This window comes from Rissa tridactyla, chromosome 1 (genome assembly GCF_028500815.1).
Source record: "Rissa tridactyla isolate bRisTri1 chromosome 1, bRisTri1.patW.cur.20221130, whole genome shotgun sequence".
NCBI lineage: Eukaryota > Metazoa > Chordata > Aves > Charadriiformes > Laridae > Rissa > Rissa tridactyla.
The window spans coordinates 141,235,006-141,259,652 of record NC_071466.1 but is presented as its reverse complement, the minus strand read 5'-3'; the positions used below and the strand labels follow the sequence as shown (position 1 = coordinate 141,259,652).

The window sequence follows — 24,647 nt, the reverse complement described above, 5'->3', positions numbered from 1 at the left end:
TTTATCTAGCCATTTTCAAGTCTTCCTTGGCACCCCATCCAAACTGAAGCTGATAGATGGTACCTTTCTGATGACAACGGTCTCTGCATCAGATCCCGCAGCAACCGAGTAGCAGTTCACCACCTTTTCCATAAAGAAAAAGATCACTCCTGTCAAACGCTGATAGTGGAGGGCTATCACAAGAACGTAAACTATTTCAGCCATGCATTGTTTCTCTCTGTCTCCACTTTGAATCAATTCAGAGCTTCTGTGACCATAAGGGGACTTTGTCTGCCTACTGATTGCACCTACTCCCACAATGACAACCGCTCTAAAACAGATTTAAAGCACCAGAATTAATTTCACAGCCAGGCAGGGCCGAGAAGCGATCCACACTGGATCCACACTGGTCAGGTAACACCCAGGACTGACGGACCGTGTGGTCCTTGTGCCAGCAACCACCACGGCTTCGCCGCTCCCTGACGCCGGCAGGCAGGGAGGCATGCCCTGCAGAAGTGATGAACTTAGCTCTGGTCTCTTCCACGGTGCCTCAGGACATAGCGCTTTTTGTATCGTGATTTTTAGATTCCCCTTTTGCATCTCAGTTTTGGTCTTGCCTTCGAGAAGAAATAAGAAAGCTTAGCCTAGCGAGCTTCCTAACGGGTACATGGAAACTGGTCTGAGCCTTGCAGTTGCCCAGCTTTTGCCCATCCAAGATGCCACTCATTCGGGAATACCAATACCCAGAGAAAATGCATTATGGTGGCATTTAAGGAAGAAATCAAGGACTGCAAAACTACTGCTTAACAAAGTTCCATTTTAATTCTGTTAAATTTAAACACCGCTTAACCATTGACAAGATCTCAGCTTTCCGGTGAGGTGCTGTGCATCAGCAACCACAGAACACCTAAAGGTCGGCACCAGCCAAAGCCTGATCCAGCTGAACAGCTTTGACCAGAGCAGTGAGAAACGACTGAAGAGAAGGCGACACCATCCCCGAGCCCCTAGCTGGGGCGCATGGACATCCAGCTGCGAAGAGCAGAGCGTGGTAACCCGGCGGAGGTGGGCAGGGATGGGCACGCCTGCCCTCCCACCACAGCCCGAGCTGCACCCAGCTCAGGCCAAGGGCATGGCGCAGCCATGAAATCCTCTGCAACGCCACTGCTGAGGACAATCCCGCTCAGTGACCGAGTGGGACATTTCTCAAGGGCTTTCAAAAGCCAAACTGCAACCCTACTCTCCTTTACAACCAGCAGCAGCAGAATAACAGTACAGCTGTTGTTATACATAACATATGCATACAAATGATGCAAAACACCGAGCTATAACTCTACCGGATACTTCTTGCTGCTCCTGCATTTCCTGACCAGACTTAGGAGCCTGGATCTAAACCCTGGGTTTCTTCGCTGAGCGCTCAAAGTCCCAAAGCTGGGAACGCTGCAAAAGCCTTCTGGCATTTTTGTGTTCAAGGGTGGTTGGTTTTCCACATATACATTAATTACTTCACAAAATTACTTCACAAATAACTGTTAACGCCCCCGATCTCTTCCTCTTTCTTAAAACTAATTGCAAAAGGGAAACCAGAAAACCAGGACTGTTTTTAGGTGCAGGACCTGGTATCATAAATGGGAAGGATGCTGGAGATATGTGAAGTGACAATACTGCTCACCGGTCATGTATGCATTGCTTGGATAATCTAAGAAAGCAGCAATCACACATGCATTAAAGAGTCAGGATTTACATAAATTCCAGCGTGGAACGTGTCATCTGCACTCCTAAACACAAAAGACGGCTGGATTCCTCCGCTGGTTCACATTTAAGCCCCAATTCAAACCTCTCCAAAGCACATGCTTCATTGTTGACATAAACAGGGATTCCTTCCCAAAGCGGGGCCTTCGTGTGCCGAGCGCTGGCCTTTAGCTTGCCGACGTTCTCCAAAACAAGAGCCTGAAAAGCTGCTGTGGGAATATCATGCCCATTTACTACATTTACTGTATCTCAGCGATCTCACATCTAATGGACACAGTTTAAAAACAGAAATATTTTCCCTCCTAAATGTGTCTATTTTTGCTACTGTAACAGAGAGCATCAATTACAGATAAGTGTCTATGTCTCTGTTTTTCTATCTGCAAGTACAGAAAATAGTAATTTGCTGTTCCAAAGGACGTCTCGCTTTAAAAAAACAAATTAAAATCTTATCTATGCCAGAATTTCTCCACTTACTATTGCTACAATATTGTAATAATGCAATATATAAGATGACTAACATTAAGCATCTGAAAGATGGCATGTTTTTCTCTGCAATTTTTCGGTCTTTTCAGCACTTTCAACAGTGTACTTTCTAGATTCAGTTCCACTGTTTGCTTCAACAGTCAGTCTGTTGGTTTCCTGTTGCTCATGTGGGTATTTCTCATAGCAACAGGAGAGAACAATGTTTTCAGAGCTGGAAAAAGTGACAGTAAAGCCGAAACGCTGGCAGGGCAATCCAGGGCCAGATGCCATGCTCGAAATTCTACTCCCTGCTTTAACGTGACTTGGGATTTCAAGTTGATCACCTCTCTCTAACAGGTATACTTTGCAAATGTGAAAAGCTGTGAACTTACCTTGCCATAAAAAAATGCCACCAGCGTTAACTGAAAAAGGGGATTTAAAAAAAAAAGCTGCAACAACCCGGCTACGTTCTAGAAAGCTGGATGAGCTGAGCAAGGATCCCCCGCCGGAGATCGGGGGCAAGGCTCGGACTGGACTATCTACGGCCAGCCCGTGAGCTCCTCCGGCGGCGATGCTGGGGCTGCGGAGCCGGTTCCTCGGGGGGCCTGGCTTCCTCGGCGTGCTGGCCGAGGCTGTATTTATGAATGGATCTGACGGAACTCCGCCATGAGCCCGTGGTGTAACTGCATCACCCCATTGTTGCTACACACGCACAGCACTCACTGGGGAACAAAAAGCTGAATGAAGCGGAGCAGCTGCCAACTCAGGCAAAGACAACTTAGGAAACTATCTCATTCTTCCTTTCTTTTGGAGGCTATTTTGTCTGTTGTTTCCTTGCATACAAAATGTGGTCTGCAACAAATAAGGCAGGATAAGATACAGCGAGTCCTGTTACTCGGTTCCAAAACCACAGGCCCTAAGCACTACAAAAGAGGGGATAAATGGTGTATGTGCTGTAGGGACAATGTTCAAATGCTATCCATTCAAGATAGAATTCCATGATTTTATACTGCGGCTCAACAGAAACTGAATTCTTCAGTGTGGTGGTTCTGAACGTTGTTTCTGTGCAGAAATTTGCAGGGATCTTTATGAAGGGGCTTTTCAGACCTTGGGGGGAAAAAAAAAAAATCGCAGCACTGACACATGTAGCACATTTAGGTGGAGATATTTTAAATGCCATTTATTATGGATCCAGTCTTCAAAACAGCCCGACTCCACATTTTCAAGGGCCCACAGCCAACTGTTTGGACAAGACTTTAAGAAAAGCATGGTTCCTTTTTTTCTTTCTACCTCAGGCCCTTAAATATGCTTTGGATTTTCAAAACAACTCAATACACAACAGTTCCCATCTGGGAACAGACTTTTAAAAAGGACTTGTGCCCATGTACAAACCTACATGTCAGCTCTGCCTGAAAACCTTTTACCTGATGCTGATGCTGGGGAAGACAAATCCTTTTGTCATCCGGATGCAACCGTGAGAGCTGGGCTCTAGGAAGAAGATTCTCCTTACGTGCACATACAATCCTCACTACCGTGCAGAGTGAACCTGGCTAGCCCTTCTGGCGGCTACGGTGCTGCAGAGTTCATTACACAAACAGCTATTAACCAGCTTAATTTGGGATCTAACCTTGCTAGCTTTTGCCAATGATGTAAGCCTGAACACATTTTTAATATGGGATAATCATTTCTATGTTTCAGTGCACTCAGCCTCATAGAAAGAGGTTGGAAGGGACCTCTGGAGGTCACCTAACACAACCTTCTGCTCAGAGTAGGGTTACCTTTAAAACTTAATTGCGTGCCCAATTCTCACTGAATATAGCCTACAAAATTCTGGCCCAAGGTGCTTTGTAACAGGTAAAGACCTCACCTACCCACACCTGCAGTAGTTTCTTGAGCTCCTCAGAAACCTTAATGTATTTCTCCTCCACAAGAAGATCCGGGGTACCAGGGAATGGAAGGGCTCAGGACAGACTCAAGGGAGATGCAAGCAGTATCCAGGCCAGGGCATGCATGCCCCACACGATCTGTGAGAAGGCTCCCAGGCATGGCCAGAGAGACGGTTTCCAGACGCAGGGCCAGCGAGCTGACACACTGAGCTGACGGCTGCTCCTCCAGGAGGTGAGGAGATAGATTTGCCCCAGACAGGTCTGTGGCAAAGCAGAATACGGACCGCAAGGTCTTAAAATGTGCCCTACTTGTTCAGCTATCCTTCCTCACATCCCGTAATTGTACACGGCGGGGATGTTCGCATCCTCCTCTGAAGCATCTGGCTCCACCGGGGACAGGATACTGCGCACACTGGAGTGCTGGTCTGGGATGCTGTGGAAATTCCTGACTTCCCGAGCTGTTTATTTTTCCATTGCAATGACCCACCAAGAGATGCACAGAGAGCTCGGCGCGCTTCCTGTGAGTAGGTCTGTTAACTCTTTGCACACCAGCCTCTCCTCTCCTCTTCAAGAAACAGCAAAGGATATATTCCCACCCTCCGGCAGCAAAACGGCTTGGACGTCCCCATCCTGCAGAGCTCTGTGAAGCTCTGTGGGACTAGCTCTTGACGACTCTTTGGGACAATAACGGTCAGAAAAGGCAATTCAGAAATACCACGCAGAGTGACTTTCACTACCCATAAGGCTGCTGAGCTTCTCCAATTCTCCAAGAGTAGCTCCCTGGTGTTTATTTTGGTAGGTGGAAGGAGTAATGAAACCGAGGTTTGCACCGCCGCGTTGTCACTGTCTCTTCAGACTGCGATTCAACCTTCACCAAACGGCCCAGGGCAGCTATTTATCAAAAATAACTGTTATGCCTAGAATGACACTGGCAGGATGCCTTGTACCATCATCTTGTCTGAAGTCTGGAGCGCTGCTATGGATTCACACAAGGAGAGCTGACACCAATGTGTTTTTGAAAGAAACACTCGTGTGTTGGTTGTCTGCTTACCCAACAGCTGGGTTCTAAATTAAATGCTGTTTACTAATAACATATTTTTGGTCTCATTCTTAATGAAACATCCATTAAAAACATTATAGCACTAAATGCCAAACTCTAGTCTCAGTTACACCACTGTAAATCTAAAATAACTCCACTGACTTCAGCCTCTTGGTTTCTGCTGCTATTTCCTAGCAAACAGATAGCACCCTCAAATTATCATTATAAAACAGTAAAAGTTCAGAAGAGCTCATTGCAGTTAAGCTGCATCAGGATTTCATTATCATTCTCTATTTTAATACCCTTGTATCTCTGAAGCTGAAATTTTTCATGCTTCACCTCAGACGGTGACATTTTTTGGAAAGCCAATGAGAAAGTCCCATCATTTCTTTCCATGCTAAGCAATCATGCGCTCCTAAAAAAAAAAAAAAGACGCAGAAGCACCCCAGGACCCTCTGGACCTCATCTCTATGCTGTTTCCTGTGGGCTACCAGGAGGCACGGAGCGGGGGCAAAAAGTTTTTTCTCTGCAGAGCGGTAATTTCTGTGAATTCCCTCCTTTTCCACCGCGCGATGCTCCTGAAGCCTAGGAGCTCTCATTTCGTCCTCTTCCCCAACCTCCCCTTTGAAAACAAAATCATTCACACAGTGATGATGAATTAATTGTGTTGCTGCAGGAAGAGCTCTCAGGCATCAGAAATTAGGAAGTGAGAGAACTGAAGCTGTTCATTCAACTTCAATTAAGTCCCAGCGTAAAATATGTTACAATAGTCTTTACTCTTCATGAACACAGCCTTGGGCTAACTCTTACACAATCCAGCCAGTACATTTTTTCCAACAATACATTTTACAGATGAGGCTGGTATTAGTACCTATTGCTAAGACTGCCTGATACTTCTCTGAGACCTTCTTTTCAGTTGCTTATCTCTCTCTCAAGCTTTAACATGTGAGATGAAATTTTCCAGTCCTGGGCCCTGGCTCCAACCCACAAGTCACAGGGAAAGCATCTACCAAAATATTTCTCCTGTTTCCAAACAGCTGGCTAATGAAAAATACATTATTTTGCCCAAGTTAAAAATTATGGCCACCTTTGGTTGGGCTGAGACTTCAAAGCTTGCAGAAGACAGACTTTTGAGTTACAGCCACCTCTGTCACAACAACAGGAACATCTTGAAAAAATGAAAGCACCTCTAACCTCTGCAAAGACTTAAAATTTTTTAGTGATTAAATTATCCAGAAGCACCTTTTGTCCCAAGCACGCCCGGCGTCGGGGGTTGTGAGACTCTCTCCTGAGCGGTCTGTGCTGTGGTGGGCTGAGACCAGGAGCAAAGGGAAGACAGCTTGTCTCTACCCAGTGCCAACAGACTCTTGGAGAGGATGTCACCAGTAAAATGTTAAGAGTTCTTTGTTATTTGGGAAGAGTGATTTTTGGTTTTGTTTTTGGTTTTTTTTTTTTTTCCAGAGGCATATATGGTCAGCCAAATTTGGTAAGATTTTCACCAGGATGGCAAAAAGCAGACTTCTGACAAAAAAAAATCTGCTAAATTTCAAAGAAAAGGTGCAAAGAAATTTTCAATCCAAAACCCACCTTTTTTTCTTCTAACCACTCAAGAACTACTAAGCTGTTTTGGCACGTATTTTCCCTCAGAATAAAACAATCGGGACAGAAACATTCAGCACGAGAGATAAAGTTTGTCCAATCTGCAAGATGCTGCGAAAAGGCCTCATACTAAGGAGTGCTGAGATGCCTGGGAAAGCTTCAAGTATCTCCTATAATAAAGAACATGAGCTTTAAGTGTGTATCAATAAATATCAAATCAAGAGAACCGAGAAAAAACTCCCAAGAGAGGAAGTCAATTAACATGGGCTCTACCAGACCAAGGAGAAAGAAAATTCCACCGGAAAGACACCCTACTGTGACTTTTCTTCTGCCATAGAATCATAGAATGCGTTCGCTTGGAAGGAACCTTTAAAGGTCACCTAGTCCAACCCCCCTGCAGTAAGCAGGGACATCTTTAACTAGATCAGATTGCTCAGAGCCTCATCAAGCCTGGCCTTGACAAGCCTTTACCAACATCCCCGGTACGCGAACCGAGCATGGGAAGAGTCAGCTGGGATCCTGATTCAAGCAGGGCTTCACAGCTGAAGCAGCAAAGCACTCGCCAGCAACCAGCAACAAACACATGGAGAGATGCAGTAGGAAAACACGTGGGTGTGATTTCCCCCGTAAGGAGCATCTATGCAAGCGAGCAGCTGCATCTAGCTTTGTGAGATCTTCTGAACATGGCCCCATGCATGAAGCTGGCCAAGGAACAGATTACTGTGGCAAGGGCCGCATCAGGAAAGGATGCTCAAAATCTCTTTGCTAGCAAAAATGATAGGTGAAGGAGGGAAATGGTCTTCCCTGTGACCAGGGAATTGAGGCTAAGTATCTTGCAAGGTCCCAATGACATAACCCTTGTGGCTCACGTGTTGAGCTCACTTGCCCTCACCTAACAGCTGAGTATTGTCAGCACCATGCTGTCACCGCAACGCAAACCTGCCCATGCCAAAAGAGAGCGAGGAGGGATAAGACCCTTGTGACTGCACAGGGAAACTCTTAGAGAAGATGAAGAACTACCCTGAAAACCCTCTGGCATCTCCAGAAAGACAGAACCCAGGTACTTCATGGTTGATCAAAACCCACCAAACACCTCAAATACAGCAGCATGGGATACCTTCGCATTATCCTTCTGACAAGTGCTAAAATACTGTGGAAACAGTATCAGAAGTTTGTCTGGAGCTCACCAACATGGGGAACATGGTCTACTGATGGAAAGACTGCATCGTTCCCATTCTCATTTGTGTTCCCATTCCATACCCCACACTGTCGTTCCCTTGCTCTCATCATTATCCTTGTCCTGCCAACTACCAAGTCGGTCCAGTGGGCTGCAATTTCTATAGCTGTAGTACAAGAAATTCCCAGACAACGATGGTTACAGATACCCTTCTCATCCCCATCTCCCCCTATGGTCCTGCCCTATGCCACCGTGCACAGCTCTCTCAGCTGTTTGTGAGGCTGTTCTTGGACATCTATCAGCGAACTGACCCGACTTAGAAACCAAGCACGCTCCCCTGACCCCCTAACTCTGAAACCACAACAAGTGGTCCTTCCCCCTTCTTTAAGCTGGATCAGTTCCAGGATGGGTTCGAAACACAAGGATATGAACAGTTGTGTGGGCAGGCACGAGCAAAAACAAGCATGAAAATCATCAGCAGCGAAGCAGGAGCACCTTCATCTTGCATCATCGTATAACAAGGAAAATTGTAGCGGTGGGGCACCAAACTTTCAGACACCCCATGGAAGTTAAGACATGGAGTTAGACAAGAAGCTTTTAGTGGCTAGCACCCTTTTCCTAATTCTGTGGACAGCCTTGGCTGAAGACAGCACCTTTGCTGACAAGACGTTAGTCTCTCCCTAAATCCTCCACCTGGTTTCTAACGTCCCTCTCACATCTGCCCACTTGTCTTAAGAGTCCTCCCAGATGTTTTGCTGGAAGCAGCATCCAAAACTCATCATGTTACATCCAGTCAGACAAACATCCAAGGAGAAAATTTCATTCAGCCAATATCAGCACCAGTAACGGATAGTTCTTATTATCCGCATAAATGAAGTAAACTTAATGGCTTTACCCAGTCTAAATGTAACAACTGCACAAATAAGCTTTGTGCAATACCTGCACCAGGCCATGCAGCCTGACTTGTTATATAGGATTATTCTTCTTGCACGTTCTTGCTGCTTACTGTAATGCATCACCACTGTTTCTCCACACTTGTAAAAACAGACACGAAAGAGCAACTACCTGTGTAAAATTTTCATCTACGCTAAATAAATGTATGTTAAATTTCTGCAGCTGCTTGATTTACATTATAAGCATTCAGAATTGGAAATGTTCCTTTTTCTGTGCAAAACTCAGTTCCAATAAAAAAGAAATGGGAAGCCCCAGAACTGCACTTGAAAATTAGGACCAATATGACTGAAAGAAAAAAAGAAATAGCTAAATTCTTTCCTTTTTGTTGAACTGGACTATTCCTTTTTAACCAAAACGTAGAACATTTGTTGGAAAAAACAAACCTTCTTTTGACAATGTTATCACAGACCTTATGCGCGGTGTATATTTACTGTGCGAAGCAAAAGCAATAAAAGGATTTATATAGTTAGCACACGTTAAGGATGATGCATTGGAAACTGATACTTTTATGGTAAAAAAAAAAAACCAAACATGAGCTTATTAGTGGCCTGCATTTCAGAAAGCCTCACTCATTTTCTTTCCTTTTGAGTGGATTTCATCATGGCAGAACACGTCACCTTCACAAGAGATGAAACTCCTGTTTAACCACAGACCAAGCAGTTTGGATTTGCAGGAGCGTAAGCTCTCCCCGCAGCGTCCCACCGGCACAGGGATGCAGCGGGAGAGGCACCAGCCCTGGGGGAAGGCACCCTGAGTGCTCCTTTCAGCCCTCCCAGCTTTCTGCTGAGACTGCCGAGCACAGCTGCCAGGTTTGGGTTTTTCTGATGTCCCCACTGGAAGCCAACCCCCGATCAGCAAACTCGCTTTTGAGTGAGCTTGAGCCCCACTGAACTACCATCAGATTCACCGCTCCTACGGCCGACAGGACTGTCTGAGAAGCCAAGAAATGCCCTTGGTGGGATGAGCTTAGTGAAAACCCAAACAGCCAGGGTTGCGCCTGCCTCACATTGTGCCAGTGCCGGAGGATTAGCTCATTACTCACTTCCTCCAAGTGAAGGATTTTTAAATGACACCTCAATGAGGACCCCAAGAGCCGTTTCAAGGTTGTGAACACAGGACCAGTGCACATACTGGTTTACCTTACACCCCAGGGGATGCTGTCTGCCTGCTCGCCCCGTCGCCCTGGGGCAGCACCCAAGGTGGCTCCCCCCTATAACAAGCCTGACCATCAGCCACAGAAGGCAGAGCAGGCTCTCCCCACCAAGCTGCTGAACAAGGCGTGAATGAAAATTGATCCCAGGGGAGGCCAAGGATCTTTGGACATCCAAAGCACTGCAAGCAAGGTGCCATCTCCACAGCTGCAACCCACTTGCTCCGGGAGCTTCCCCCCACTTTGCTCCACTGGGCTTTCAGGATAAAGCTGGGCTTGATAGCGTGGCTCTCCACTGCACCCTCAGAGGTGAAAGGAAAAGAGGAATGCGGGACACTCACCACATCTATGTTTGTGATCTTGGCCAGGAGGTCCGTGAACCTGTCCCCGTCATTGAGCTGAAGGCCACAGATGGCTGCTCCCACACTTCCAGTTGCTATCATTGACGGTGGGTACAGGGCAAAGTTAAAATCTGCAAGAACAGATCTCGGAATTAGTCCAAGTCCAGACCAGAAAAGCTGCAAAACATCAGAGGCAGGCAACATAAAAAAAACCACACCCAAGAATAAAAAACAGGGAAGTAGAAGAAAGGGAAAAGTGCCACTCTTTTTGGTCCAGCAGAGCTCATTAGTCACACTGCTCATCACAAGCAGTCAAAGGAAGGGTAACAGATCTGCAAATTAAAATGGAAATGTGGTTCGGTCTTTTATTTTCACTGATGCATAAAGTAAACCTGGACAATTTTTAATAGTCTTTCCTTAGTTTTAAAGAAAAGGAAAGAGAAGAAGGAGGCCTTCTGTAATTTATGTCAGAAATTTGGGTCTCAGTCACATTAGAGCTCTCTGTGTAACTGGAAAACTAACTGCAATACGGTATCACAAAGGACCAAACTGAGATTTTTAGTCACGTCAATGTTTAAAGACTTAATTAACGCGAGCATTTAAAGACCTGTCTGGGAAAGAGATTTTAATTAACAATTCATCTTTATCACCTTTGCAATTAGGAAGCAAGAACACTTACAGCCCACAGCTACATAATCAAAGAAAAAACAAAGATCACATTTGTCATTACTACTATTTCTTAATAAAAAAGTTCAAAATACATTTAAAAACTTCCTCTCACATATCTGCAGAGATCAGGAGAGAAATGAAAATAAAACCAAATGTTCTTGTGACCTTTATAAGGCCACTTTATGGTTTATGATACTGCCATCAGCACTGGCTTATTGGCATGTCTTACTAAATACCATTTCAAGGAGATTTTCTTGGTTACCGATAGCTCCCTAAAATTAAACTTAGTTTGCAAGTTGTTTGGTTCACCAATAACTCATTAACAAACCCATCTCTACCAGTTTTCAGTCGGGGGGACTGAAGGAGCAGGAAGAGGCAACTCAAGTAATATTTAATATGAAATAAACCGCCATCAATATATTCAGCCTTTTTATAGAAACAGATTGTTACAGAAAACTGCCCTTCTGTTACGGGCAGATCCCAAGCCTTCTCTCTTCAGCTAGCACAAATTCTGTAACCCTCTTGATGCCTGCGTAACCACTCAAGTTTTACACACATGAAGAGTTGTTCTCGGCCTCCCAGACTCTGAGCTGGCAGATACTGCAACAGCTGTGGAGACGGTATGTTCTTCTCCAGCATGGAATATGTCCCTGGGACCCATGAGGAATGAAGCAGCCAGGTAAGAATGGGACTCAGGTCATAATGGTCATCTAGACGGACCGGAGAGGAAATGTTAGAGGAGGGGAGAGAAAAGGAGGAGCTGAAGCCCTCCTGCCCCATCCCCTGGAAGTGTTCAAGGCCAGGCTGGATGGGGCTTTGAGCAGCCTGGTCGAGTGGGAGGTGTCTCTGCCCATGGCAGGGGGGTTGGAACTAGGTGATCTTTAAGGCCCCTTCCAACCCAAACCATTCTACGGTTCTATGATTCTATGAAACCCTGACATGCATTTACCTGTCTCACGAAGCCACTGGGAGATGACCACCTGCAAGCCCACCATTGCATGCTGCTGAAGCCCACTGTCCTTCCTACCAGGGGAGCCCAGCAGACATCACGCTCTGACAAACACTTCTGAAGTAGCAAGTTGCCGCCGACAGAAGCAATGAATATGGACTGCCGTTATTATAAAAATAATAATTATGCACTACTGTAATAGTATGAACCCACTGTACATAGGAAAGTTGATGATCTTGGAAATAAAGTTATATTGCCCCCACTAATGAGTGCATCAGTAGGAGGGCCCTGATCTTATCTACTTATCAGTGTGGGGGACAGCCCTGACGATGCTGATCTTGGCACACGCCAAGGTAACAGGAATTGCGCTCCCACTATCAAAATCACTTCCACGTTTACCTTATGTGGATTTACACACACAAGGCAAGGGCTAGCCCCATCCAGCCTGTAAATGGATGACCAGGGAAAACAGATAACGCTACCTGATACATGGCACGTGCACTCCCCACAAAGCCTGCCCTGTACCCAGTGCCTCAGCCTGTGGTTGCACTTGCCATCAGGCCATAAATACAGAGGGATTTTAAGCCCTCGAAACGGTCCTCATTTTATGCTATTTTGCTGGGGGGTGGGGGCGGGGGGGTGCCCAGCCCTCGGCTCTGGGTGACTGCTGTAGCAGCTCGTTCCTGTGGGTTCACCTGGTAGCTAGTGGCTCCACGGAAAAAGTGTGATTGACAGGCCACCAGTTTACAAAGTCCGATACGAAAAGCAGGAATGGTTAAAGAACTCGGATAAAGAGAGGTTTTTATAAAGGCTGTACGTGTTTATGTCCAGAGTCTTGTCCTGGTCCATAGAGGAAACAACAAACAATATTTAAGATATTTAAGAACGTTCAAACATTTATGGAAGAGGCCTAGCATCCCCAAAATCTGCCCTCATCTACGTAGAGAAATTCATCAGCAATTGCATTAATTTCTTTAGAAAAGGGATAAATTAAAAAAGACTACTACCCCAAAATCTCCATGGGACTGTTTCTCCTCTTGTGCACACTGCATTTGCTTGGGTTTGCAAACCCCATGTGCTTGCATTGGCATGAATGAGGCTGCACTTGGTTGGGATGCGACTCCCGCATTCCATCTTCGGACTTACCAAACCATCTCCTAGTTATGCACGGGCACTACGGATGGCAATGGACTTTACATAATTTACTCCTCTTTGTCCCGAGTTTCAAGGAAGACGTAGTAAAAAGATGATGTGAAACCTCTCAAACTCTGCTGGCGTTTGGACAGTCCCTGTGGAAGCTACAATGCAGTGGGTGAGAACGAAAACCTACCCGCTCCCACCCCTCATTTGAGCCAGCATCAGGGAAAAATGGACCCACTCGGAAGCCCGGATGGACCCACACCCTCATGTCTGATCACTGAGTCCCCACAGATCAGCTTCACCCAGCCCCGAGCGGCTGGTGGGGAGGACCCACGGAAGAGTGAGCTCCTGCATCCCGCACCCAACGCTCAGCATCGCCCAGGCTTGACGGGCTGAGAGAAGGACACAGCTCCAGCCTGCCCCCAGAACTTCCTTGCCTCCTTCACATTATCCAAACGCCTGTTTTCTCGTGGCTGATTTTATATCTACTCCCAGAAACCGTCTTCCTAGGAAGCTGAATAAAGAGCCACAGTGCCCCTGCCAACTAGCACTGCTGTAGGTCTGCTTCCACGTGGGGTCACATGAGAACACTTCTATGCCCAATAACCTTGTTAGTTCCCTTAATGTCATTCATAATGCAAATGAGACAGCGAGCGAATGGCCAGAGGCCCGGAGTGACTAAAGCTCAGCATCCAGAAAGTCTTACATTGCCTCTAGCTCTAAACTAACTTCCCTCCATAACAAGCACCATAAACTTGGCTATCAAAGCTACACATGCCCAGTCTTTGTTGTACAACAGGCAGCGATTTGTATCACTGGGTTCTATTTTTAGCATATTAATTAACTACTGCAACTGGTGAGGCAAGTGTCTCCAACTGGAGAGTGTGGCGCCATTGTCTGAAGTCATCACCTCATCTCGCGCTATTGAAAATCATGGCAGTGACCCTCCTGCTGATATGAATTTAACCTGACATGCCCACAAAGGGGTGGGGGGTGGTGCACCAATTTTGTGCACATGGTTCTCCACATCACCCTGGACCCTATTAGTGTGGAAAGAGCTCATTGAAAGAAAAGAAGCCACATTGTGCTGGGCCACCTAGAGGGTTGAATAGAAAAGGCTGAGGAAAAGAGCAGGCAGTGGAATAAAGGCCGTAATTAACATATTTCCATATTCAAGCAAAGCAATAACTACGTGAAATGTTTGTCAAGGTGCAATGAAAGCATAAATATTAAGTACCGTATCTGAGGGGATGCAGAACCCCCCTCTGAGCCCCTGACATTCCATCGAGAAATTTGAAACAAGCTTTTTACGCGTTATTTTCAATTATAGAACTCTGTCCCTGCTTCCCTCATGATAACAAGCCAAGTTCTGCCATCCTCACTCAGTTTCCACCCAGGTAAAACTGCCCCCAGAACTAAGTTATATAAGCTTGCCCTGAGATTTAAAAAAAAATAAAAATAAAAAAAATAAAAGAGGGAGAGCGAGGACTTAAACATTCAACTCTAAAATATACGCTTTTACTTTAAATTCTTGTTGGAGATGATGAACCCTGAATTACAGAGGGAATGTTGCAAAAATCACTTCTTACCGGACACCTGAAGCAAAGCTATGGGTTAAATCCTTCTTTTGGACATATGTGCAACCTTGGTTATCAGGCACCCGGAGCCTGCACTGAAGACACGGGCTATGTCTCTAACTTTGTTGTGATTTATGCAATTCCATGGCAAAGTACGAAAGAGTCTTGTAAAAAGTCAGAGGAGTAGTGCAACAACGTGTGGTCTACGAGGAGGTGAACGCATGGACACCTCAAGGAAGAAACGGGTTGTTAAAAGGCAGGATTTGCTTTACCTTCTGTTCCCAGGCAATAAATACCAGAAACCATCCCATCCCCATTTCAGGATCACCTTTTTCCTAAAGGACCTTCAAAACAAGGGACCAGCCTTGCACAACCCCACTCTGACTTGAGTGGTGGCAATAAAAAAAGCCAATATAAGGAACAGTGCCCTTCGAAACCCAGCCACCTCTGGACCAGCCAGCCGGAGTCACCACGCAAGTTCAGGGTACCCCGAATCCGCATCCTGCTTTCAGACTGGAGCTCACACAGCCAGGGCGTGAACGTATGTACACGTCGAGGATGTTTTTCTGCCGGTGCGGCACACTGAAGTGATGATCAGGTTCTAGGACCCTGCACACCACGGCTGAGCTATTTTGCTGGCTCTCTCCTGATCCAGTGGACCTCACTACCCCCGAGCCAGGAAAATGCAAAGTTCACAGTCAGTCTAAAGCAGGAGGGAACCGGAGGCAGGAACCCAGAGAGGTACTGCAAGGGGAAGCCCTAACTCGCAGCCAATAAATGAAAACTGCCGGAAGGAAAAAAGCACTGACAAATATCCAGGCTGAATGTGCCTGGTGTGACAAAGCCAGGTGGGAACTCTACCTTCTTACAATGACCCTTGTTACTGCTCTGGGCACAGGTTGTTTTTTTTGACAGCCAGTTTTCATCTCTATAATTTGACAGAAGTTTATTTAGAGAGTTCCAAACAGAGAATTGGAAACTGCTGTCTTGAGGAAAACAATGCTCTCACAGGGGACAAAAAAAAAGACCAATGAGAAGGAATGTTACCTCCATCAGGAGAACAGACTCATGACAGTAATCAACACCGGTTTATAAAATGATATAGATAATGGCCAAGTTTCACCCAGCCTCATTACTTCACCCAGCCAATGACTTTACTATGAGGACAAGCATGGATCTGTATTTTACCAGGCGAGTTTAAAAGAAAGGTCTAAGAGAAATAATGTAAGTAGTGAATTTCGTTCTTGCCTGTTTTGATCCAAATGCAATTCCAGCATCAGTGTGCTAGGTTTTTTTTCAAATACAGTTGCTTTTAACTGCATTGGCCATTTTTTTTCTCTTGCTCTCATATTTCTGTAAGACACAGCAATTTTTCCCCATGTTAACTATTTCTGCTTTTAAAGGCAAAACCAGATGACTCTTCAGCCCTTCAAAAAAAGGCACGACAGTGCCAAGTACGACCAAACAAAAAACTGTCAAGCAAAATAGGTTGCAGACCTGCTTCTCTTCTTTGAGTAGGCAGAAGGGCAGACACCTAATTCTGTTCCTTGGCTACAGGCAGGAAGTATTTGGCCTTTATACAAGTGGGTCTAAAGTATCCTAAATGCTAATGCTAACATCACAACCATCCAAGTGAGGTAGAGACAAGGAAACGTGTTGATTAGTCTATGTAAAGTATATGACCACTCAGTATAATGTGCTTATTAGATGATCATGAACTCTGTTTCTGAATAACTGTTCGCACTGATTATTATTTTCACTTGTTTTACACCTTCTGTAAGGAAGCCTAGCCAAGGATCAGGATTATGTTAGCACTTGAACCATTCAAAGGTCAGATCTGCAGCTGGTAGGAAGGACAACTTATCCGGCAGCACAGGAATTACTCCAGCTTGTATCAGCAAAGTCTCTCTTCCTCCGTTTCCTTCCACCTCATCTTCCCAGATGTGATGGGTCCTACAACTTAAGGAGTGAGTCTGCTCATATGAAACATTCCCCAGGCCCTGCTTACTTGTTGATGGAGATTTCATAGTTCTTTTAACGTGATTTCGCTGGAGAACCCAATATATTGCTATGAGATGCCTCTCCCAGGAAGAAGCAAGAGCCTTCTTTTTTACGGCAATACATTCATGTGTATTATCCTTTCTTCTGTCATGCAAGAAGTATTCATGCAACCACTGCCACTTTGCAACATGTATTTTATTTCTAAGAGATTAATCCACACAACAAAGCCTCTGTGGACTTCTTTTTTTCCCTCTACAAAGAACAGGTCCTGAATAAACCTCATACCACGCGTTTATCCTCCGCAGGGACGGAGCCCAATAACTCTTACATTGGCTGAGAGGGGAAGGATGCACGGTAGACTTGCCCAGCAGGAGCCCCGAGGACCAAACATGCCTCTTGGTGTTACAAAGCATTCTGTGTGGTTACCCTCCAGATCACTACGGTTTATGGGCCTCATCTTGCAGTCTTTGCTCAGACAACACTCCCATTGACTTCCACAGAACTTATGTCTGAGTAAGGACCCAGGATTTGGCCCAGAAGTTAAAAAAAATCCTTCTCGCCTTTCAAATGTAGATGATTAATGCCCTAGAAACAGTGGGCAGAGGTTTGGCACACTCTACAAAACGGACTTACGGCTCAAATTTTCCTCCTCTTTCTTAGCCTCTTTGCAGACATAGGCTTTGGAAGCCACCGGTCTATGAGATGCTGCATTGTATCCATCACGGGAACATCTCACCTGCCATAGGACTCAGCTGAAGTACAGAAGAGACCATGCAAAGCGCTGAGTCTAGGGATCTACACAAGTTGCCTTCTGTCTCTGCCAAGTCTGCAAAGCTTTCTGCTTCCAAGTTCTGCATGCCACTAAAATCACACACCAAAAACCTTCTCACTGAGATTAGTCTCTCCATTACAGCGTGTGCAGAGATGCACAGCTCTTCTTTCTGAAAGCCTGACTTGAACAGCCTGTCCTCCCCAAAAACCCATTCTCCTTACAGGCTCTGACATAATAAGGGGTATCCTGCGCCAAACAGTGGCACGTATAGCTTCCAACAAGAGAGCATAATGCAAGGAAGCAGCTGGGCATCTGTGACTCTCAACAGCCTGGAAGAGGAAGAAATGAAGGGCATGCTGAAGCCAAGGAAATAATGCATAGTCTTCTTCTGCTCTGCACACAGCTCTGTAACCGGTGCCCGCTCCCACTCCTCCAGGAGCGATGCCCTGGCTTGGAGCATGGCACATACAAGCAAACAGGCAAGCCCAGAGAAAATATTTCCAAATTGTGGAGCGCTGGGTGAAGAGACAAAGGAGGGAGGAAGGGTGCAAAGCAATGAACAGACAGAGGTGGGGTCAGAGCGGCAAAGCCACGGGATCCCAGAGAGAAGAAAGATGATCTCCATTGAGCTCACAGATAAACCCCCATGCTGAAGAAGTGGTAAGCGTCAATTTTCCCAAGCTATGTTGTAACGACAAAGGGGTCCAGATGCAGCCTCTTGGTGCCTCTAAAATTCAGAAGACTCCTGAGGGAGATTTTCACTTACACAGGGAGCCACCAGTGGAATGAGAAAACAAATGACATCGTGACGGACTAGGCTACGCCAGTGCGCGCCAATCTATACCCTCTTACTGCACAGTAAGTGAGGCAGCCTGAAGAAAGCTGGCCTACACGTGGGCAATTCCCAGGCAACAGATCATTAATGACGATACCTTGTTTGCACGGCCACGGCGCTGGAAGCACAGCCAGGGACGGGCTGCGGGCAGACACCACTTTTGGCCCCTTCCAGTGGAGAAGGAGGCTCCTGAAAGCTTTTTGAGTGCAGGGCACGGTAAAGAGGAGAACTTTTTATTCAGGGAATAAGGTTCCGTCTTGCTCAGCAGCTGTATGTTCAGATGGGACCAAGGGCAAAGAGGGATACATTCCAGTTTCAGTCATGCTCATGTGAATCATTAATCACCGCAAGGACTGGGGAGAGGCTGTGGATTTATACCCATGCAGCTTATTTCAGAAACTGGGCTTAAAATAAAGACAAAGAAACAGAGAGAGCTCCAAAACGATAAAATGTGATTGAGAGGAATACACAAAGAACCAGGTGTCATCTCCTTTTGCATAGCGTTCAAATGGAGAAGGAGAACAGGGATGAGTATCAAAGTGATCCTACACATCCAGCACGACATCCAGAACTGTTAATGGATGCTTCCCTCTCCATTTGCCTACATGAAGTATGGCAGGACCGAGATCACAAGCAGCTCTGTAAAGCCAGGCAACACTCGGGAATTTCTGGTGTAACCCTTTTGCTGGGAAATTGAAATGGTGTGGCTGGCGAAGAGCTCCAGCTAGAGGAAAAAAGTTCCAAATATGCCAGATTTTGCATGATACACTAAAGAAGAAGAAGAAAAGAAAGTACCTGAAAGCAGAGAAAACCGCATTGAGACGGAAATAAAAAGAGATTCATTGCTGTGCTCCAGACCCGAGCCAGCGAGGTCTGGTCTAGTAAAAGAGTCAAACTCAGGCTAAAAACACGCGTGGAGGGAGCAAGAGGCACCACGCGTCAAAAGAAAGCCACATGCCTGCTGAAACAAGGCAAATGAGGAAATGAAACACCAGGCTTCACCCGAGCTGGCGGAGAGCAGAAGCTTTGAGGGAGAAAGGGAAAGAAGAAACACAGCAGCCGATGAGAACTCTGCAACAAATAGGACAAGAAAAGGAAATGACAACTGGATCTGGAAGGAAGTCTGATGAGAAGGGGCTTTTCTTCACCGAGGAGGGTAAGAACGACTTCGAGAAGAGTGGCAGTGAAAGGGAAATGTAGTAGTAGTAACATGACATTTCTATAGTGCAAAGAGGGGTAGCAGCCTGCTAGTACACTGAGAATGAGGTAGAAAACTGGGAATGAGGACTCGGGTAAGATCTCTGCTTTCAAAACTGCAAGGGGTCCTGGGTCCTCCTCAAAACTAAGTGCCAACACAGTGATTTCTGGAAAATGGGATGAGAAGAAACGAAAATCTACAGCCAGCACCATGGTGTCCTGTCCTTCAGGAAGCTCCGTATGCAATTAATTATGTCTTTCCTTTACAAGAAAAGAAACCATGACTTCTTGCCGCTTTAAACTCTACATAAAGGACTCATAAAGGTTCATGCATTGGAGACATACAACATGAGAAGCAGACCACGCAGGGGAAACACATGAGAGAAGTATTTTTGAAAAACAAAAAAAAAGGAAGACCTGGGGAATTACAGGCCAGGAAGTCTCACCTCTGTGCCTGGCAAGATCATGGAGCAGATCCTCCTGGAAACTCTGCTAAGGCACATGGAAAATAAGAAGGTCATTGGTGACAGCAAACACTAATGGCAAATCGTGCCTGACAAATTTGCTGGCCTTCTATGACAGGGTTACAGCATTGGCAAACAAGGGAAGAGCAGTTGACATCATCAACCTGGACTTGTACAAAGCATCTGACACTGTCCCGCATGACATCCTTGTCTGTAAATTGGAGAGACATGGATTTGACGGATGGACCACTTGGTGGATAAAGAGTTGGCTGGATGGTGCACTTAAAGAGTTGCCGTCAACAGCTCGATGTCCAAGTGGAAACCAGAGACAAGTGGTGTTCCTCAGGGATCAGTATTGGGACCAGTACTATTTAACATCTTTGTTGACAACATGGATGTTAGGATTGAGCGCACCCTCAGCAAGTTTGCTGATGAAAGCAAGCTGTGTGGTGCAGTCGACGTGCTGGAAGGAGGGATGCCATCCAGAGGGACCTGGACAGGCTTGAGAGGTGGGCCCGTGCAAACCTCATGAAGTTCAACAACGCCAAGTGCAAGGTCCTGCACCTGGGTCATGGCAATCCCAGGCACAAATACAGGTTGGGCAGAGAATGGATTGAGAGCTGCCCTGAGTAGAAGGACTTGGGGGTGCTGGTGGATGGGAAGCTCAACATGAGCCAGCAATGTGCACTTGCAGCCCAGAAAGTCAACCGCATCCTGGGCTGCATCAAAAGAAGCGTGGCCAGCAGGTCGAGGGAGGTGATCCTGTCTCTCTACTCTGCTCTGGTGAGACCCCACCTGCAGTACTACGTCCAGCTCTGGGGCCTCCAAGGAGAGAAGGACATGGACCTCCTGGAGCGGGTCCAGAGGAGAGCCACAAAGATGATCAGAGGGCTGGAGCACCTCTCCTGTGAAGACAGGCTGAGAGAGTTGGGGTTATTCAGCCTGGAGAAGAGAAGGCTCCAGGGAGACCATATAGCGGCCTTACAGTATATGAAGGGGGCCTACAGGAAAGATGGGAAGCGACTCTTTATCAGGGAGTGTAGCCATAGGATGAGGGGTAACGGTTTTAAACTGAAAGAGGATAATTTAGATTAGATATTAGGAAAAAAATCCTTACTGTGAGCATGGTGAGGCACCAGCACAGGTTGCCCAGAGATGCTGTGGATGCCCCATCCCTGGAGGTGTTCGAGGACAGGTTGGATGGGACTTTGAGTAATCTGGTTTAGTGGGAGGTGTCCCTGCCCACAGTAGGGGGGTTGGAACTAGATGATCTTTGAGGTCCCTTCCAACCCAAACTGAATGATTCTATGATTCTAAGTGCATGACAGGGCTAAGGGCTGGAAAGGGCATGCTGTTTTTACCAGTAAATAGACTAGTAAAGCATGGAGATAACCATCAAAGAATTCATGGAGAAAGGGTGGAAAGAAGTCATGGACTTTGGAAGCTCCTTCATGGCCCACAGTCCCGCAATGTTTTGGTTACACAGAAAACTTCAAGGGCAAAGGATTACAGACCAAAATCTGAGCAGTTAAATGATAATGAAATCTACGTCACTCAAGAATATGTCTTCTTGGATAAAACAAAACAAAACAAAACACTCTTGTAGGAGGTGAAAGCAACAAAAGAGAGGGAAGACTGGTTTGATTTGGAAGACAACAAGCAGGTTATGTTGGAGGCTGATGGCTGACGGTGTTGTGAGGATCCAGAGAAACATCCATGGGAAAAAACATCTTTTTCAGAAGAAAAGGGTAGTGTGAACGAATCCTGGGTAAGGGGAGAAGGTAAAGAAAGAAGGGAAAGCTGCCAGAAAAGATTAATCCTAAAGTAAAAAGCTCATTATTACAGAAATGTCTTGTGAATTACTAAGTGTGATTCTGCAGTCTTTGAACAATATTTCTACTGAGTCCTGTGGTCCTTCGCCTGAAAAGGATCACGCAGCAGTGGGAAAAGAAGGAAAAGCTTGAGCATCTTGGTAACCAGAAAGTCAATTACCCTAACACAGCCCATATAAAGTTCTCTAAAACAGATCGACTGAGGTAGCAAAAACTGGCCTACATTGTAAAAGCAGCCACTACATCTCAAATAGCGAGAGGCAGGCATACCAGCAGACGTTCATACCCAAAAGCTGCATCTCGTCTTCCTTTCCCCTCTGCAAACACGTGGGCAGAACAGTTCCCATCACAAAGGGCTATGTCAAACTCTAGTGAATTCAAACTTTGAACCATGTACTACTTGATAACAACCCTGGAAAACACTGCATGATGTTTATCTGTTCCAGGTCTAGGTTCTAAGAAGCATTCCAACCATTAACACTTTGTATGAAAATTACAGTACGCTTATTTTCTTAAAGTCAGCGGGGGAAAAAGAAAATACAAACCAGTGTTTTGCAGACAGGTATAAATTAAAAGCCTCTCTTCCACAGAAGCAATTACTCTCATCTAAATTTTCAGAAACTGCATTCAGCCAAACATACGACGAAAGGGGAGTATAACAGTTCCCTATGAAACTCACTAGTTTCACTGCTTTCTTGGAGTGAAGTTAGAGAAAGAATCCAAATGTTAAAAAAAAAAAAGTCACTACTTTTTAAATTGTCATTCCCTATGCTTCAGCAATGTGGCAGTATCACATAGGTGTTAAAATGCAATTTTTACCTTTTATCCGGACAGTGTCCAGTCAATGAACATTTACAAACACATTAATTCAGTGCATTAGCCCGATATATTTTGTTGTGTTATGTGCCGTTAACAGCTTCTGGTATTTTGGCTGCCCCACTTGTCCTTAGGAACGATCTGTGGCCCTTTCAAAAAATTAGTGAATGGGCCAAGTAGAAAATTGTGTGGTCTGATCAAGCCTTACTGACTTCACTGCAAAAGCACCACACGCATTAGCAGGAGCTGGACCGCAAGCGCACTACAGCTCCCCACTGCAAGAATTCTGTTTACACCTAGTTTCAGGGCCTGACTCCTGATGCCCTCTGCAATCGGTCCCACTGGCTTCAGCCACATCCCCTAAGGATGGAGGGGATGGAAAGCTTTTGTACCAGCAGTGACTAATCTGCTCTTCCAACCACGGGACGAGCAGCAGGCCCACCCAGAGCACCTTGGCCTACCTGTGGCACAAAGGGCAATGAATGTTTGTGCATGCTTCCGGATCAAAAGCAACTTGTCTTTAGGTAGAGGCAACTTCCTTAGGATGTGTTCGATGAAATCGTGCGGGGTGACAGCTGCGAGGTTCCACTTCAACTTCCCCAGCACCACCAGCTCCCATTCCTGCAGGAGGGGACAGGGAGGGGAGAAGAAAAGCCATAAGTGAGCCTGAAAAAACCTCACTTCGCTTATTTCTCCGATTGCAATTATATCACTGCTAAATTGGTTTTGTTCAAACATTTTTTTGCATATGCCCCTACTGCTTTGAAGTTGTTGACTTTATTCTTCTTTTTTTTTTTTTTTTTAAACACTAGAAATGTCAAGCTCTACTGAAAATAATGAGACCTGGCAGCTCCTGCCAAGATTTTACTTTTTTTGTATCCAGTGCTGAATGCCCACCCAGAAAGTTTAGCCTGCAATTAGATATTGCCAAGGTCACTGTGGTCCTTTCCTAGTAACTTCTTTTAAATGGCTATAGTCCTTACTTTATAGCCATTTAAAGCCCTAGGGATAACCATACATAAAAATAACCTAGATATACATTCTTTTTTTCAAAATTGGGGAAGTTAGCTTGATGGCATTCTCTCCCAAACTGTCTTCAAAGCTCCTGCAGATAAATCTGATGGTGCTTAAACTACTCCAACACAGGCTTTGCAGGAAGGAAATGCACGTAATACAGCCAAGAAGTAGCCTGTGTGAATTATCCGCCAATAAATCACGTAGGATCCATTCCCACATTCTTTGCGCATCCAAAACTCCCAGTGAAATCAAAGAAAAGCTTGGGCGTGTATGTAACTACTGGCCATTCCCTGCAATGTGATTACATTTAGAAATGGTACCTACTCAACAGCCATGGGGTTCAAGCAGGGATAGACCCGCACACTTCAACATTTAAAAAAGTTTTGAATACCTTACAGTGCCCCGCAGAGTGAACAAAGCTCAGGCCTTGGACTCATTTCTGTCTCATGCATCAACTTTAGCTATTAACTAAATTCCACACACTGATTCTCGAGTTCTGATGATGCATGAGCCTGATGGAGCCCAGCGTGGCGTGGAGCCCCAGCTAAGCTTGTAGAGCTGGCAAGTCGAAAAAAATACGTCCTTTAATTTTGCAGCCGAGGAGACGTCAACCAGCGTTGCTGAGAAACCATAAACATGGACCCCACAATGCCATTTCTGCAGTCGTTTCTCTGAATAGATGCCCACTTTAACAGCAAGTTACTTTCCTACAGACATTCCTACTGGATTATGACAGAGCCCTCCATAGCTTGGAAAATCTCATGTTAACGTATGTGACCAGCCCCAGAAAATAGATGTGGTTTTTTTTTCTTTCTCAAGAAAACTTGTCAATGGCAATGGCGTTAACTAAGGACTGATCATCCCAACATTACTAATGGGACAGATTTTGATAGAGAGGAGTGCTCAATTTAGAGAACTGAATACAGGGAAGCACTTTAAACACATGCTTAAATCCACGTGGCACAAGGCAGGCACATCGTCCCACGTCTTCTCGCATGGGTGCCACGGCCACAGTCCCCTAACAGCCCGTACCACCAGCAGG

At 45.7% G+C, this 24,647-nt stretch overlaps 1 protein-coding gene across 6 annotated transcripts in view; it reads right to left on the bottom strand.

Annotated features, from left to right (window-relative positions):
- The window catches only part of CCND2 (cyclin D2), a 38,823-nt gene that overhangs the window by 10,216 nt on the left and 3,960 nt on the right, over positions 1–24,647 (bottom strand). For 3 of the 6 annotated variants that reach the window (XM_054218561.1, XM_054218569.1, XM_054218576.1), the window contains exons 4-5: positions 23,050–23,209; positions 10,337–10,467 (exon numbers count right to left, since the gene is read on the bottom strand). In XM_054218561.1, the coding sequence (XP_054074536.1) occupies positions 10,337–10,467; positions 23,050–23,209 (291 nt within the window). Of the gene's footprint in view, positions 1–63; positions 124–157; positions 3,298–10,336; positions 10,468–23,049; positions 23,210–24,647 lie in introns of those variants that run through there. The other 3 variants (XM_054218582.1, XM_054218593.1, XM_054218600.1) reach the window with 2 other exon arrangements.